At 47.6% G+C, this 16,388-nt stretch overlaps 2 protein-coding genes across 2 annotated transcripts; both read left to right on the plus strand.

Moving 5' to 3' along the window:
* The first annotated feature begins 8,436 nt into the window (after window positions 1–8,436).
* LOC116570717 (olfactory receptor 13C7-like) lies at window positions 8,437–9,393 on the plus strand. The gene has a single exon (XM_032308211.1). It carries the CDS (start codon window positions 8,437–8,439, stop codon window positions 9,391–9,393), a length of 957 nt encoding a protein of 318 aa, XP_032164102.1.
* A 5,302-nt stretch (window positions 9,394–14,695) lies between these two features.
* On the plus strand, window positions 14,696–15,652 carry LOC116570767 (olfactory receptor 13C7-like). The gene has a single exon (XM_032308279.1). It carries the CDS (start codon window positions 14,696–14,698, stop codon window positions 15,650–15,652), a length of 957 nt encoding a protein of 318 aa, XP_032164170.1.
* Window positions 15,653–16,388: the final 736 nt, after the last annotated feature.

Genomic DNA, 16,388 nt, shown 5'->3' on the forward strand with positions numbered 1-16,388 from the left:
TCTCTTTGAGGCAAACAGACCATTCAGGAATTGACTACTTGTCTGCGCAGTCCGGAGAATGGACCCAGCGTGGGGCTGGCTTCCGTACCCAGGACACCCTGTTACTTGTGACGTACGTGTTGGGGCAGTAAATTGGTCCCAGCCTGAGCTGGCCCATCCTCTCCTAAGAATGTGGATCATGTGAAGAAAATATTCCCTTTATGCCATCATCACCAGATCTAGAAACACAGCTCATTATTATTACTGAACTTTGGATTCTTAACTACCAAAAAAATAGAGCCTCCCACCCCCTCCATGGTTTTAATCAAGAAGGGACAAGTGCATGTGTGCAAAAGACTACGAGTTGTGTGGTCCTAGGCGAGCCCTGTCCCCTCTGTACGAAGTGGGATGAGTCCAGATGATCTTGCAGTTTGCTGGGTCTGTATGACTCTGGGAGAGTAACACATACCGATGCCAGGGCTTCTCCCCTTCCTGCGCTTCTACTCCATTACAATCAAGCCTGATGACAGAAATATAGCTTGCTAGTGAAAATCCTGATATGATTGAAACCTGCACTTACCTGGATCAGAAACATGGAGAACAGAAGTGATCCATTTGTTTCCTGAGGGTTGGGAAGAGGCCGCAGATCAGAAATAGCAACACTGGGTCTGAAGCGCCAGGTTGAGGGCTCAGAACATGTGACAAGGATGGTGAGGGGTCCAGCTCGTCCTCTCCCCTCCACCTGCCTCCTGTGCTCAAGGCACAATCTCCAAAGGACTGGCCATCATCTTTAGAAGATAATTTAAATTCTAGTGTGTTTTTCGGGACCATTTTAGTCCCTGAAGTCATTTAAAGTTTGGAAAGTGAGTGGTACTCAGTTTAGAAACTTCGTATCCTTCTGGGAGGTCATCCCCAAGATCCAATTATGCTGAAGGCCCTGGAGGAAGTTAGCTGCCTGCTTGCTTTTTCCTTCCCACCCCTCCTCCCTTCTTTTCTCTGAGCATCACAATTCTGTTAAGAGGGTCCAACAGCCTGCTGGGCAGTGATTCCAGGACTCACTCTGATTCCCAAGTCTTTTCTCCTGTGCTATGCCCAAGCCCATCCCCCCAACTCAGTGCTTAGGCAGTGGCTCTTAGGAGTCTGAGTGGACTTTTTCTTTTCCTTTTTTTTTTTTTTTTTAAAGATTGTGTTTATTTATTAGAGAGAGAGAAAGAGGGAAGGAGAGAGCATGTGGGAGCACGGTGGGGGACAGAAGGAGAAGCAGACTCCCCCCTGAGCAGAGAGCCCCTGATGTGGGGCTTAGTCTCAGGGCCCAGAGACAATGACCTGAGATGAAGACAGACACTTAACTGACTGAGCCACTTAAGTGTCCCCTGAGTGGAAGACTTGGACTTTTCCTCTAAATTTCAACTTGTTGAATTAGGCCCTTGAAGCAACCTGCTGCTTCCTTCCTCAATCCTCACCCAGCATCTATTCAAATCCCTTCCTTTCAGCAACCTGTCATTTGTGCACGTGCTCTGAAACCTCTCGGCAGTCCCTAACAGCATGTGGTCAAGAGCTGGGGTGGGTCCAGAGACTGGGTACAGCCAGCAATCACTGGGTGTGTACTGCCCTGAAGGCAGGGATGTGCTGAGGGACCACCGTCTCCGCCTTCTAGATTGCGCCCTCTAGTGGCAAGAGAGGAACATGAAGAGAAATGACCAAGGGAGGACGTACAGGAGAGGGAGAAGAGAATGCCCAGGAGCTGGGAGAGCCCAGAGGGAGGCAGGGGTCAGACCTCCTGGCGGGTGGTGGGGTTGGGGGAAAATGATTCAGAGTCTTTCATGTGCTGAAGCTGCCTCACCACTTGTGTACATCCCTGCCTAATTCCCATTCAGTGACTTTGTTGGTTCTTGAAATTGGCCATCGTGGCAGTGTTTATACCACAGAAATCAGCAAATGCTCCAGATCAGGGCTTTTTTTTTTTTTTTTTTTAAGAATTTAATTATTTGACAGAGAAAGATCACAAGTAGGCAGAGAGGCAGGCAGAGAGAGAGAGAGAGAGGAGGAAGCAGGCTTTCTGCAGAGCAGAGAGCCCGATGTGGGACTCGATCCCAGGACCCTGAGTTCATGACCTGAGCTGAAGGCAGTGGCTTAACCCACTGAGCCACCCAGGCGCCCCCAGATCAGGGCTTTTTGACCTGGAGATCCTGTTGTCGAACTTGACCAGCACACCGCTGGAGGGCATGAGTGACAATTGACCTGACAACGGGGAGTGGGAATCATCCCAGAAGCAGCAGCTGCATAAGCAAAGACAAAGAAGAGCAGGTGCAGGAGAGCTGGTGCAGCCAGCAGGGCGGAATATGGCCGGAGTGTTCTGGGCAGGTGCTGCTGATGGGGAGGGAGGCGGGACTGGACTCTAGCTGGTCTTCGGGGGCATCCTGAGGAGATACATTTCTGTAAGGGCTCCAGAGGCATTTAGGGAGCTTAAGTAAAGGTCTGCTGTGGTCAAATTTCCATCTGAGGTTGGTCCTTCTGGACACTGTATGGGGGAAGATTGGGGGCAGGAGGACAGAACTAAAGAGACAGAGAAACACTAAAAGGCAAGTGAAGACAAGGACGTCCACTGGGAAGGGATGGAGGGGTAGTGAAGAGAGACGTTCAGGAAATGTTCGGTGGATGCAAAATACAATCCTAGAGTTTGGTTGCGTGTAGTAGGCAGGAAAGAAGGTAGAGTCACTATTTCCTGCTCAGATGATGGGTGGATGCTGGGGACAGGACTGAAGTAGAAAACACTGACTGGGTTGCTGGTTTTAGGAGACAAGATGAATTCATTCTAGTGCACAGTGTGTTCATGAGTGGAGACTCACTGACTAAACGTCTGAGTGGCTGGAGGCCTGGGGTTGCTGGCCCTTCTCTGCCTCTCTGGATACAATTGCCACTGTACCCCACTAAGAGATGACCAGCAGCCCCCTGAAATGCAAAGTCAGAGTATCTATGGGATTTCCCCCTTTACCTCTGGGGTGCTAGGGTCCCACTTACTCTATGGTGAGGACTCTCAGACAAAGTGGATCCCAAGGATAGAAAGACCCCAGAGAACAGTGACCCAGAGGAGGTCCACAGGGGTGTGGATGGTCAAGGGCCAGGAGCTAGGGGCAAACAAGCCTGAAAGAAGAGCTGACTCCAGAGCAGAGGGATTCTAGGCAGTTGCTTGGATCATTCACAAAAAATACCCTCCTCCTCTTAGATTCCTTCCAAAGAATAACTAGGTTCCAATTCTAGGAAACGTCTAGATGGACCAGTGCTTCTCAGACATTAGCATGCATCAGAATCATCCAGAGGACTTGCTAATACAGAGATTAGACAAACATGTACACACACACACACACACACACACACACACACACACACACACACGGATAGAGGTGGACCCACCACCAGACTGATTCTGTAGGACAAGGGAGGTGCTCAGGGATCTGCATTATTTACAAGTTCCCACGTGATGCTAAAGCTGCCTGTAGTCATACTTGAGGAGCACTGAGCTAGAGTTCTTACAAACCCTGTGTGTGGGATCTCAGGGCACTGAGATTAGAAGTATTGCTGAAAATGTCTGTCTTTATTTCTTCTCTCTGCCTACAGAAGCCCTAGTCAGACCAGCCAGGGAATATTTAGGTTTTAATTGGCCAAAACAAAGCTTTATGTGCCAGAAACATCCTTATTCCATGTGTTTGGGTGTGTGTAAATGTGAGTTTGCCAAAGATGAGTGGAGCTGACTGAAGGGGTACTCTGAACCCCAGCAACTCCCGTATTTTGTAGAGAGGTATCTGTTTATTGTGGCTTCCTGGGGACAAATGTGGACATAACATCCCATGGAATTCACAAGGTCTGTGACCAGATCCCTGGTCAAAACTTTTTAACCTTGCTTAAAAACGCTTTGAGAGTCTTTCAGGAATCATTCTAGCACATTCTCTGTGAGAAAAGAACCACCACCATTTTGAGATAAAACCAGGACTGGAATCAGGTGTTATAAGGTTAGGGAAACATAACTTCCTTGAAGAGGGAAAAGGGAAGAGGCAGGAGGGTGAAGTTGTCTCCATGGTAGGTGAGAGGGTCAAGGCCTTGTTTCTTCATGGAAAGGAGACTACTCACACAGCAAGCACTCAGTGGAGACACAAGGGTATAATTTCCGAAGTCTGAATGCTGGACTATCTCAATAATACTTGCCTGATTCATTGCTTCGTTCCAGCAAGCCTCACTTACTGGGTATGCCCACGTTCTCCTGCCCCTCAAATTGTTTCCATGCTTTGTACCATGAAGCACTCAGACCACAGGACTCACCTGACTAGACCAGTGGACTCCTGTTCTAGGGGCAGTTAACCTGTGAGCTCTCTGGCAGCCTATACTAGATGTTGACTAACCAAACCCTTTAGATCTGTCTCTCAGGAGCTTGAACTCAAACACCAGGACATAGTCAGCAGCTGATGGAAGGAAGGAAGAAGAGGAAGGAGAAACCACAGTAAATAGTCAGTTGGGCTTAAAAACCCAGAGCCATGGTAAGCTGAAGTCGAGTGAGAGGGAAAAGAGAAGGGGCCGATTAGGAGTAGGGCCAGAGTGGTTGAGTCTTCTGTGTGGTAGAGTCCTAGAGGCAGGAGACCCAGAGCTCTGCCTTAGGGGGGGCCAGGTCAGATTGACACTGCAGTGCCTGTCTAATGACAAGGCCCACCTGCATGAGCCCTATAACAACCCCTTGGCCTGAGAAAACCAAGAGTGAGGGAGGGACAGGCTCCCAGAAGCCCAAGATGTTAGACACCATGAATCCCAGGCTGGAGCCCAGTGATGGAGGGTCCCTCCACTGCTCATATACAGGTATCCCTCAGATTTACCTCAAGGGATCTTGAGGAGCATTAGGTGAGACAAGATCTAGGAAACAGTTACAAATTAATGGCAACTCTTATTAATATCAACATTTCACCATCATCTCAAATATAACAAATCCAATAGGCCATAAACTCCTCACAGAATCTGTTTTTCAGTCCTATCTTTATTACTAGTAATTAATGAGCGGGGCACACAAGATGTGTGAAAATTCAGATGACTGAAATATCAGAAATGGTGCTGCCGCTATCCCGACCAGCCCAGACAGGCTCTCCTCCACGTCACCAGCTGCTTCCCAGCATCTGCGATTTTAGCCACTGTCGACTCCTGTCTTGCCTGCATCCCTCCCAGACTAACCTCTAAATCCTATCAGTTTTTCCTCCTGCATGTCTCCCGGTGCCCTCTTGCCCCTGTCCCTGCTATTTTTGTCCTGGGCGAGTTTTGCATAGTCCTCCCGAGCACAGCCTCCTGGATAGCTTTGTGGCTTTCTCAGTCATGCCTGCTCTCTAGATATTTCTGCTCTGCTGGCTTCTCTGAAGACAAAGACCCATTCCTGGTCATCATGTCCCCCATCTCTACTCTTTGGTACTTGGCACAAGGCTTGGTACATATGACATGTTCACGGCAGTTGTTCAGAATGGTGGGCAGGTTGGTGAGAGGGACCGGGGTGGGTTGGGGGAAAGAGGAAGAGAGAGAGAGAGAGAGAGAGAGAGAGAGAGAGAGAGGGAAGGGGAGAGAGAAAGAGAATGAACACTGGGTCAGAGTGGAGGGGAGGAGGTGCCTGGATGGCAGGGAATCTGCCTGGCTCAAAGTTCCCTGGGAATATTTGAATCACTGAGACCCAGCTCTTCTTCCTTCCAGGCTCTCCGAGGGCAATGACAGAGCCATCTTGGGCCTATTTTTTGTGATCTAAACCCAGTGGAACTCTGATTACCTGACCAGAGGATGTTCTAAGCTGAGATTTCCTTGGATTGAGAGGGGGGCGTTGGGTAGATTTCACAATAATGCCTAATTGGGTCTACGAGAATGAAGTCTAAATTCTGAGCCTCTCACCAAACTTTAAATTGCTTCTGGGATAAGGCCTGGCCCCAAAGCAACCCAGCCTTAATTCCCGAGAGAGCCATCATGGGGCCCTCTGGAGAAAGTGTGGAGCGCAAGGAAGAGGGTGCTGGGTCCAACAGCCAGGCATGGCTTGCCAGCCCACACAGGGTACAGTCTCCTTTGGGCTGAGGCTCCTGGCTGAGTCTCAACCTTGAGAGTCAGCCTTTGTCTCCTTGTCTCACTGAGCCTCAAGGTCAGGCAAAGGCACCGTGAGTAGCTGTAGCTTCTATGGACTGTGACTTGTGGCTGCACTTTGGTCCCTTCTATACCTGGGGTCATTTAGAGACACCTGGAAGTCAGACAGTAGGTGACAATGTGCCCATGTTAAGAATGTGTATCCATATGTTGCTGGAGCAGCTCTGAGAGATAAGGTCTGTAAGGCCTGGTCATGGCTTGGTAGCACCCAGATGGGCAGGTGACACCAGAGAGAGTCATTTCCCTTTGCTGGCAGCCTCTCCACTCCAGGGGCCTCCCTTCCTGTGAGCCACAGACCCAGCCTAGACGTCATTCCATGCTGGGTGATTGCCAGGTGATGTCTATGGCCAGCTCTTTATTGTGCAGAGTGGTGGTGAGTGTCTGCAGGGAGGACTGGACTGGGGAGAAGACAACTATTTCCAAAGCTCTGAAGGCTGCAGCTGTGGCCAGGGAACAGGTCTTTTTGCATGAGCCCAGAGGAGTCTTAGGGCAAGTGGAGGAAGGGAGAAGTGAGTAAAAGGGCAGATATCAACAGCCCAGCATCCTGTTGTATGAATGTTGAAGCAGGGGCAGAGAAATCACTTCCTGAAGAGAGGATCATTGTAACAGGTGGGTAAGAGAAGGGAACTGGACTGGTTTAATATCTGGAAAGTCTGCCAAGTCTCAAATTCTGTACTCCCTGGTACTAGCAGAGCCTTTCTCTAAACACAATTCTCTATCCCTTAATTCCATATATCTCAAGAGAAGCTCTTTTGAGCATTGTATCATTACCAATTAGGAAAAACGCACCCCTTCTTCGGGGCCACGTGTAATTCACAAACCTGTCTCTAGGCCTCCGTTTCTCTACCTTTAAACTAAGAGGTCAGTGATCCTCCAGACTGGTGTGGATCCAATGTACATGAGGAGCATTTCTTTAAAAAGCAAGCAAACAAAAAACTAAGCTCTGAGATCATCTCCAAATGTAGGACTCAGCAGCCTGTTTTTAACTGGCAGTCATGCTGTTTTGGGTCCCCTGCTACAGGCCCTGATGACATCTGGTGTTCCTAATCTCTTTGGCAGTAAAATCGTGATGATCTACACTGTGGCTTGGATGTTTTAGGCAGCTGTGTAGAAGTACCTGTGACAATGTCTGCAAAGCATCTATGTGCCACTGGAAGACGTGTGACTCAAGCCCCACTCAACTGACTCTAAGGGTGAGAATTATGAATGGGCTCTGACCATCAGGTAAGATTTCATTCCTTGGGCCCAAGTTCCAGAGAAGCAGAGGTGCGTTAAGATCAGATGAAGTGATTTACACTAACTACATTCATAAAATACTGAAGTGTAAACCAGATACTGTGTAAGAAAACTATTAAAGTAACCTTATGTTTTCAAGCCAGTATATTCTCTTCCTATAAGACTGTGTTGGAAGTCCACTTTTTAAAAATTTTATTTATTTATTTGACAGACAGATATCACAAGTAGGCAGAGAGGCAGGCAGAAAGAGAGAGGAAGGGAAGCAGGCTCCCTGCTGAGCAGATGAGCAGAGAGCCTGATGTGGGGCTCGATCCCAGGACCCTGAGACCATGACCTAAGCCGAAGGCAGAGGCTTAACCCACTGGGCCACCCAGGCGCCCCTGGAAGTCCACTTATAATAGAAACTTGCTGGGCAAGGAGAGAACTAGATCCACAGGAATGGGCCACATGACATCAATGGCTGGTGTCACTGAGCTGAGCTAGTCTGAGGTCCCAATTATATGACAGAGACAGAGTTACTCAGAGGCTCCTGCTTTTTTGTAAAGTGTTGAAGACACACAGCATATGCAGACATGTAATTTTTGCTTGAGGTATATTAATGTCATTGACTAGACAAAAATGTCTTTTATTTTATTAAGCTTCTCTGGATTTCCACATTCTGCATTTCATGCTTTTGACTGATACACAGCCTAACTTTAGATAACTTGGTCTTTTAGCTGAATCCCACAAGTTAAATTTATTTACAATTTTAGGGACCTCATATTGTGATCCCCATGTAGTATATCTTTTTTTTTTAAGATTTTATTTATTTATTTGACAGACAAAGATCACAAGTAGGCAGAGAGGCAGGCAGAGAGAGAGGGGAAGCAGGCTCCCTGCCGAGCAGAGAGCCCGATGCAGGGCTTGATCCCAGGATCCTGAGACCATGACCCAAGCTGAAGGCAGAGGCTTTAACCCATTAAGCCACCCAGGCACCCCTGTGATCCCCATGTAGTGACTCAAGCAAGCCATCAGAAAACCAACACATATTTCTGCCTTCAGTACTTTCAGGGATACAGGAGAGTATTTGAAATGGAAGCATCCAACCAGTCTGCTGTGACAGAATTTGTTTTGCTTGGCCTCTCTGCCCATCCAAAACTAGAGAAAACGTTCTTTGTGCTCATCCTGTCCATGTACCTGGTGATCCTGCTGGGCAATGGGGTCCTCATCCTGGTGACCGTCTTTGACTCCCGCCTGCACACACCCATGTACTTCTTCCTGGGGAACCTCTCCTTCCTGGACATCTGCTACACGACCTCCTCAGTCCCTCTAGTCCTGGACGGCTTCCTCACTCCCAGGAAAACCATCTCCTTCTCAGCCTGCACTGGGCAGATGTTTCTCTCCTTTGCCATGGGGGCCACAGAGTGTGTGCTTCTGGGTATGATGGCATTTGATCGCTATGTGGCCATCTGTAACCCCCTCAGGTACCCCGTGGTCATGAGGAAGGCCACCTATGTGCCCATGGCGGCCAGCTCCTGGGTGGCTGGTGGAGTCAATTCCTTGGTGCAGATCTCCCTTGCAGTACAATTGCCCTTCTGTGGGGACAATGTCATCAACCACTTCATCTGTGAGATCCTGGCTGTCCTGAAGTTGGCCTGTGCTGACATCTCCATCAATGTGATCAGTATGGCAGTGGCCAATGTGATCTTCCTGGGGGTCCCAGTTCTGTTCATCTTTGTCTCCTACATCTTCATTCTCACCACCATCCTAAAGATTCCCTCAGCTGAGGGGAGGAGAAAGGCCTTCTCTACCTGCTCTGCCCACCTCACTGTGGTGGTCATCTTCTATGGGACTATTCTTTTCATGTATGCGAAGCCCAAATCTAAGGACCCCCTGGGGGCAGACAAGCAGGATGTTTCAGACAAGCTCATCTCCCTCTTCTATGGGCTTCTGACCCCCATGCTCAACCCCATCATCTACAGTCTGAGGAACAAGGACGTTAAGACCGCTGTGAGGAACCTGGTGGCTCAGAAGCACATCACCCAGTGATGGTGGGATACGTTGTGACCCACACACTCTGATCACTTGAGAAATTCAGTGCAAATTAATACTAGGTGAGGGGCAACGGGAGTTCAGAGCCATGCTGCTTACAGTGTGGTCCATGGACCAGCAGTGTCAGTATCAGCTGGAGATTTTTAGACAAGCATATTCCAGACCTACAGTTAACAAGATCCCTCCAGGGACTCATATGCACATTAACCTTGAGAAGTATTGGTTACAGGTGTGTAGTGGATGCTGGAAGTGGTGTATCACCCCAAAACTACCCCTACCCCACCTAGGGCTGAAGCTCCTCTTACCTCAGCTGTTGGGAGTGTTGGTAGCTGACTGCATGCAGTTGGGAGTTCCTGCGCTGGTTCGCCCTTGGCCCTTGAGAGTTATGGGCAGTTCAAGTTGGCCCTCTGAGCTCACTCCTGCTTCTTTCATCTTCACCCCATAGGTGTTGATCTTAAGAGCTCTCTCCTGCGTGAAAGTCTCCCCATCAGGGTCAGCTTTTTGGGAAAGCTTACCTGCGACAAAGAATAATTGCCAAATCTCAGCAGTGGCTTGTGAGCTGTGTGTGTGATGCGCCTACATTCTTCTCAGGTGTCTCTTGTACCCTGGCTCCCACGAACAGAAACTGGGTGAATTCCTTTTGTTCAAGGAAAAAAATTATTCCCTAAAAACGATTTGCTAAGTTAAATTCCTATAAATGGATCTTAATTTGTACTTATTGTACAAGTGTCTTTACTCCTGAGCCGAGTCGGCAGGGCTGTCTTACCTCCTGCACATGAGGGTGTGGTAGTCAGGTCTGTGGGGTGTTCTCCAAGTACAAAGATACTCGAAGTCTGGAAAACATGTTGGCTCTTAACTACAAAACAAACACAAAACCCTTAAAAAAACCTTAATAATTATTTATTTGCATTTCTAAAAAAGAGAACATTATGTTAACTTCAGTAATGGATAAATGCTTATATTCATGAATCATATTTTAAAGATTTATTTTATTTATTTGAGACACACACACACACACACACACACACACACACACACACACACACAGCAAGCATGCACAGGGTTGGGGAGGGGCAGAAAGAGAGGGAGAATCCCAAGCAGACTCCATGCTGAACCCAAGGCAGGGCTCGATCTCATGACCCTGAGATCAGGACCTGAGCCAAAACCAAGAGTCAGATGCTTACACGACTGTGCCACCCAGTCGACCCATTATCTTAGAACAATCTGTAGTTAGGTCCTTTCACTTTCCAGAGTTTTTATGCTTTTTGTTGAGAAATCGTAGAATTATAAATTGAATCACTTGTAAGCCAAATAATTTTAATAACAAAAATAGAAAAATCATTACAAATATACTACAAAATTATACTTCAAGTGTGATTCAGGTGCATTTTGACATCATCTGGGATGGGACGTCCTAAAGTAAGAGTGTCCAGGCAGAGGGTGGGGGAGTCTTGAGATGGACCCAACAGTTCCAGATAGATTTGTCTTCAGTGCCTAAACATGTACTTAGCATACAGGTGCTAAAGGAAACACACAGATGTCTCTCCCCAACTACCTTTCAACATTCTCTTATCCCCCTGTACTCCTTGAGCTCGGAGACATGTGGCGTGTGGCTTGGAGATTTCTATAGACGGTCTAAGTGAGGGCTTGGAGGAGTTCAACTTTTTCCTAAGAGAAAATCCCAACATGCCAGTCCCTAGCCTGAAGCTGGTGGTGGTCTGTGGATTATAGAGATCCCCAGCCTGGGGTCTCCAGGGCTGCTTCTCCTCAGTCTTCATGAAAATGACAACAGCATTGGTGGAAAGGGGCTGAACCCATGCCCTATAATGAAATCTTTGTGCATTTCCCCTGCGGTAACATGAACCATCATGTCCACATGGGTGATGGGGACATACATCAAACTCTGATACTAACTTCCATCTTCTTCTTACGGAGGAAGCATTAGTACCCAGAGTCTCTTATTAGCAAACCCACCCTGCAGATAAGGCAGGTCTTTGTCAATTGCTTTTGATAGAGATTGGGCTTCAATCCAAGGCTCCTCCTCCCTGTCTTCCCCCTCATCAACTTCTAAGGGAAGATTCCTGTCCTCAGGCCCTGTTGAGCAGGCATGGCCAAGCTCCATACTGCCTGACTCTCACCTCCTGGACCCCAACTGAGTTTACCTGAAGGATTTTCGGTTCCCCATCACTAAAGATCTCTAACTAAACAAAAACTCTCAGCAAAATGCTAGTTACCTAGTTCCCTGCCTGACCTGTGACTCCAGAGCAGCTTCTAAAGCTAAACTTGGTTGTTCTCTCACCAAGCCCAGAGCTCTCTTCTGCCCTCACGTCCTCTGCTGCAATCCGTAATCCTTGTTCCCCACATTACTATGGCATGGCAGGACACAGAAAGAGTTGCTTCTTAGTGGGGACCTAAACTGCCCTGACCTCCTTCCTCTGACTCTTGCCTGCTCTGGGCTCCCATATAGCTTAGGGGCACCAGGCAATCATCTCTCAGACTGTAGCTGTCACTGGGACATCACTGGAAATCAGAGGTGCCACCCTTGTCATTTCTGTCCTCTTTCTAGTGCCTGGAGCTGACCTGTGGTACATGTCTATTGCTTCCTGTCTTTGAGGTTAAGGGTTAGAGCTGGTCAGCTCTGGATGGGTGCCGAGGGACAGCAGCAAGGGTCAGTTCCTGAAGCATGAATATGCCCAGTGTGTCTGCCAGGGCCTGGGCATACCTTCCACCTCTTGTTGGGACTCTTAGCCTTGCAAAGACAAGGACAAGACTCCTTTAACAGATACCATTGTGGTAAAAGCACAATCAGACCTTAGTCGTCTCCTCTGCTTCTGGGAAGGTTGGCAAGGAGAGGACGGGAATTTTCTAATCTAAGGAACCTCTCTTTGTAGTGAGAGTTGAGATTTACAGTGTTGTCTATGACTTCTCTAATTGGGTTCATAGGACACAGGCCCTAAACTCCTATGAGGCCTTCACCAAACTTTAAATTGCTTCTGGGATTAAAACTGGCCCCAAACAACCAGAACTCTAAATTGCTGCATGGCTCCATGACAGAACCTATGGAGAGAGGGCAAGCGGCAGAGAACAAAGTGTGTCTGCCCCAAGCACGCAGGCTGGACATGGCTGCCAGGACCACTGGGAAACAGCAACTCAAGATGTCCTTCCGGCTATCATCTCACTGGGCATGGAGAAGGCCAGGAAAGGGAACAGCGAGAGCTCCTTAGCCTATGGCCAACCCTGAAGGTTCTTCATCTTGCTATGAAATTTGAAGGAACGATTTAGCTCCAGGACAGCTAAACAGAACTGGCTGCAGGTTTCCAGGCCCAACCTCAACAGATAGAGCTAGACAGGGGTGGTCCAGGTGGGCAATTGAAGCAATCACCTGTAAGGCCAGAAGCCTTCCAGCATCCTCTCTACCATGAAACCTTCTGTCCAGGTAAGCTCCAACCCCACCATGGCCTCATCTCCAACTCCATACTGGATCTAGACTGAGTTCTCTCTTTGGCCAGAACTTCTTCAAGTAGGTGGGAGAGAAAAAACATGGTTGAGAGTGGGGACCTGGTCACAGCTCCCATGTCTGTGAAAGGCTTTGATAGGGGAAGGAAGCAGGCATGTCCTGGGAGTATAGGCCAGTGTAGGGATGGGGCAGGGGGTACAGTGTGGGGATAACCTTAGAAGAAGAAAGCTGTGGTTGATGTGAGGGAAAACCTTCCAACAGTCAAGGCTGTCTGACAGAGGAATGATACAACATAGCTCAAGGTGTTCAAAGCAGAAATGGGAAAATTGCATTTCACAGATGTTCATACAATTGAGGGGAAAGAGGCAAACCAGTTACATTACAACATTCCTGCCAAGTCTGAGATTCTCCAGCCAATAATACTCATGTCTTTAAAAACAGATCTCTTTTTTTCCAAATGTTCCCAATTCTCACAGTTTTCCTCTGATAATTGCTTGAGGATATCTTCAGACTAACAGAAATAGTGTAAGAGTCACAGAGTCAATGTGGGAAGCCCTGTCCCCCACCCCAAGCTCTGTTATAAGGCAAACATCTTAGAGAAAGGTGTAGCATCTCTATTTTCCCCGAGTGTCCTAGGGAAAGCAAAGATGACCAGCATTTCATAATGGGTCCTTCACTCCTCAGTAGATCTGCTCTGGCACAACAGGGGAGCACGCGTGAGCTTCTGTTTCCTCCTGTTTAACATGAGAAGCCAAGGCCAAAGTTTCCTCTAATGTATTGGGTTTACTGGTCTCCGCAACTGGAGTACATCATATGTACAATGTCTCTTTGGAGTGACCCCTCTGCAAGGCTGGATAGAATGGTCTGCTTTTCTGTGGGGGAGAAAGCATTACTGTTGCATTGCCGTGCCTTTAATGGTCAACGCAGGTATGGAAGGGTTTGAGTGGGGATTTGTAGACTACAGAACAGCCACAAAAGCATAGAGCCTGCTCACAAAGTCGCAAATGCTCACACTGGGAGGCATGAGGGACATTTGTCCTTGGCTTTTACACTTGCTCCCCAGCCCTGGGGGCTGGTGCAGAATTGCAATGCTGTGGACAAAGGCCATGATTACAGAGGGGGAATGTGGAAGTGCTTCCATTGGGATCTGAATGAACTATTAACAGGATTTTGCCTACTGACAGTGCAATGAAGGGAGATCACCAGGCAAACTCACAAGAAATGAAGTATAAACCTGACATAAAGAAACAAATATAAATGGTAGGCAGGTCTTAATGTTCCTGACCTCTGCCCATCATGATCTCTCCATGTAGGACTCCACATGGAGCCAAAATGATAGTTACAAAATTACTATACAAACACAGAATTAGAGCCAGGGGAGTGATGCCAGGGGTTTGCATCACTGAGTGTGACAGACTGAAGCCCCTAAGAACACTGCAGGGACAATTGTGGGCAGGCAGGGCTGGTGAGAAGAGTTAGTCAGAGCCCTGGACCCATGTGTGCAGCACACCCTCAGGGTTCCTCTTGTGTGTTCCCATAGAGATCCTTCCTTCAAGTGTGTCAATACTATTGATTTGGCTACAGTTTTGCCATATATTGCGGTTTGGTTAGGCTTCCAGGGCCTGCTCTTTCTGCTTTTGATTTGATATATCCCAACTTTTAAGGTATTTCAGTGGACAATGATTTTTAGAACTTTGCTGCTGATATTATACACTGGCATGACAAAGGGTAAATTTAATTAATAGATTCTAGAAGGACCTCATTGTTATCCCCACATATTGATCCCTATAAACATGTGTTTGCTGTCCTCAGTTTTCCTGAGGGTAGAAGAGAGAATTTAAAATGGAAGTGGCCAACAAATCTGTTCTGGCAGGATTTGTCTTGTTGGGGCTCTCAGATCAGCCAAAGCTTGAGAAAACATTCTTTGTGCTCATCCTGTCCATGTACCTAGTGATCCTGCTGGGCAATGGGGTCCTCATCCTGGTGACTGCCCTTGACTCCCGCCTACACACGCCCATGTACTTCTTCCTGGGGAACCTCTCCTTCCTGGACATCTGCTACACAACCTCTTCCATCCCTCTAGTCCTGGATGGCTTCCTCACTCCCAGGAAAACCATCTCCTTCTCAGCCTGCACTGGGCAGATGTTTCTCTCCTTTGCCATGGGGGCCACAGAGTGTGTGCTTCTGGGCATGATGGCATTTGATCGCTATGTGGCCATCTGTAACCCCCTCAGATACCCCATGGTCATGAGCAAGGCCACCTATGTGCCCATGGCGACCAGCTCCTGGGTGGCTGGTGGAGTCAATTCCTTGGTGCAGATCTCCCTTGCAGTACAATTGCCCTTCTGTGGGGACAATATCATCAACCACTTCACCTGTGAGATCCTGGCTGTCCTGAAGTTGGCCTGTGCTGACATCTCCATCAATGTGATCAGTATGGCAGTGGCCAATGTGATCTTCCTGGGGGTCCCAGTTCTGTTCATCTTTGTCTCCTACATCTTCATCCTCACCACCATCCTGAAGATCCCCTCAGCTGAGGGGAGGAGAAAGGCCTTCTCTACCTGCTCTGCCCACCTCACTGTGGTGGTCATCTTCTATGGGACTATTCTTTTCATGTATGCGAAGCCCAAATCTAAGGACCCCCTGGGGGCAGACAAGCAGGATGTTTCAGACAAGCTCATCTCCCTCTTCTATGGGGTGCTGACCCCCATGCTCAACCCCATCATCTACAGCCTCAGAAACAAGGATGTGAAGACTGCTGTGAAGACCCTGGTGAATCAGAAATGCTTTGCCCAGTGAGTAGAAGAAAGCGGCATATCCTGTGATTCTTTGCACACAGATCCCCTAGGAAATGGCAACTTCATATGTATGAATTTGTTTGATAGTCCTACACATCAGTTCCATCATAAAACTCCCCAAATGATGCACATCAGGATGGGGCTTTCCCGAATGACTGATAAAGGAACATCAAGTCTTTAGAATAAAGAAGGGTTGTGCTAAATCACCTAGAAATTAGAATAAGTGACTATTAAGTTTTATTTTTATTATGAAAAAACAAGTAAAAATTAAAATTTCAAAAGAAAAACATACTTTCCTTGTTCCTGTGCAGGCCAGCTGCATGTTCTATGTGCCATTATGTTGTTTCTGCTCTACTGTGCAATGGGGAAGGAGGGTGGCAGTGAGGAAAAGTCACTTCTTCATTGGTGTCCAAAATGAAAACCAACCTGCCATTTTAACACCAAGACACCCCAAATGACACTGTTTCACCCTGCAAGGAGCCCAGAGTGTTTGCTGTTTGATTATTTCCTGCTTAATATCTTAGAACCAATTTTGGGAACCTCCATCTTCTTTTACTGTACATAAAGCACATCTATTCCTACCCAAACTTATGAAGGGGAACTTTGTGTCAACACCAATCAAAATCCAGATATTGTAGGCCAAGAATAAAATTTCTAAAACTCTCTAGTTCATTATTACTACACTGCAAAGTTTATATTCTGAGTTCCTTTATTTCCCTAGAAAATGTTTGCAATCA

This window comes from Mustela erminea, chromosome 12 (assembly GCF_009829155.1).
Source record: "Mustela erminea isolate mMusErm1 chromosome 12, mMusErm1.Pri, whole genome shotgun sequence".
NCBI classification, from domain to species: Eukaryota; Metazoa; Chordata; class Mammalia; order Carnivora; family Mustelidae; genus Mustela; species Mustela erminea.

Bases quoted from the DNA above. Each gene is read 5' to 3' on its own strand.
- LOC116570717 (XM_032308211.1), top strand. From the start codon at position 8,437: ATGGAAGCATCCAACCAGTCTGCTGTGACAGAATTTGTTTTGCTTGGC.
- LOC116570767 (XM_032308279.1), top strand. From the start codon at position 14,696: ATGGAAGTGGCCAACAAATCTGTTCTGGCAGGATTTGTCTTGTTGGGG.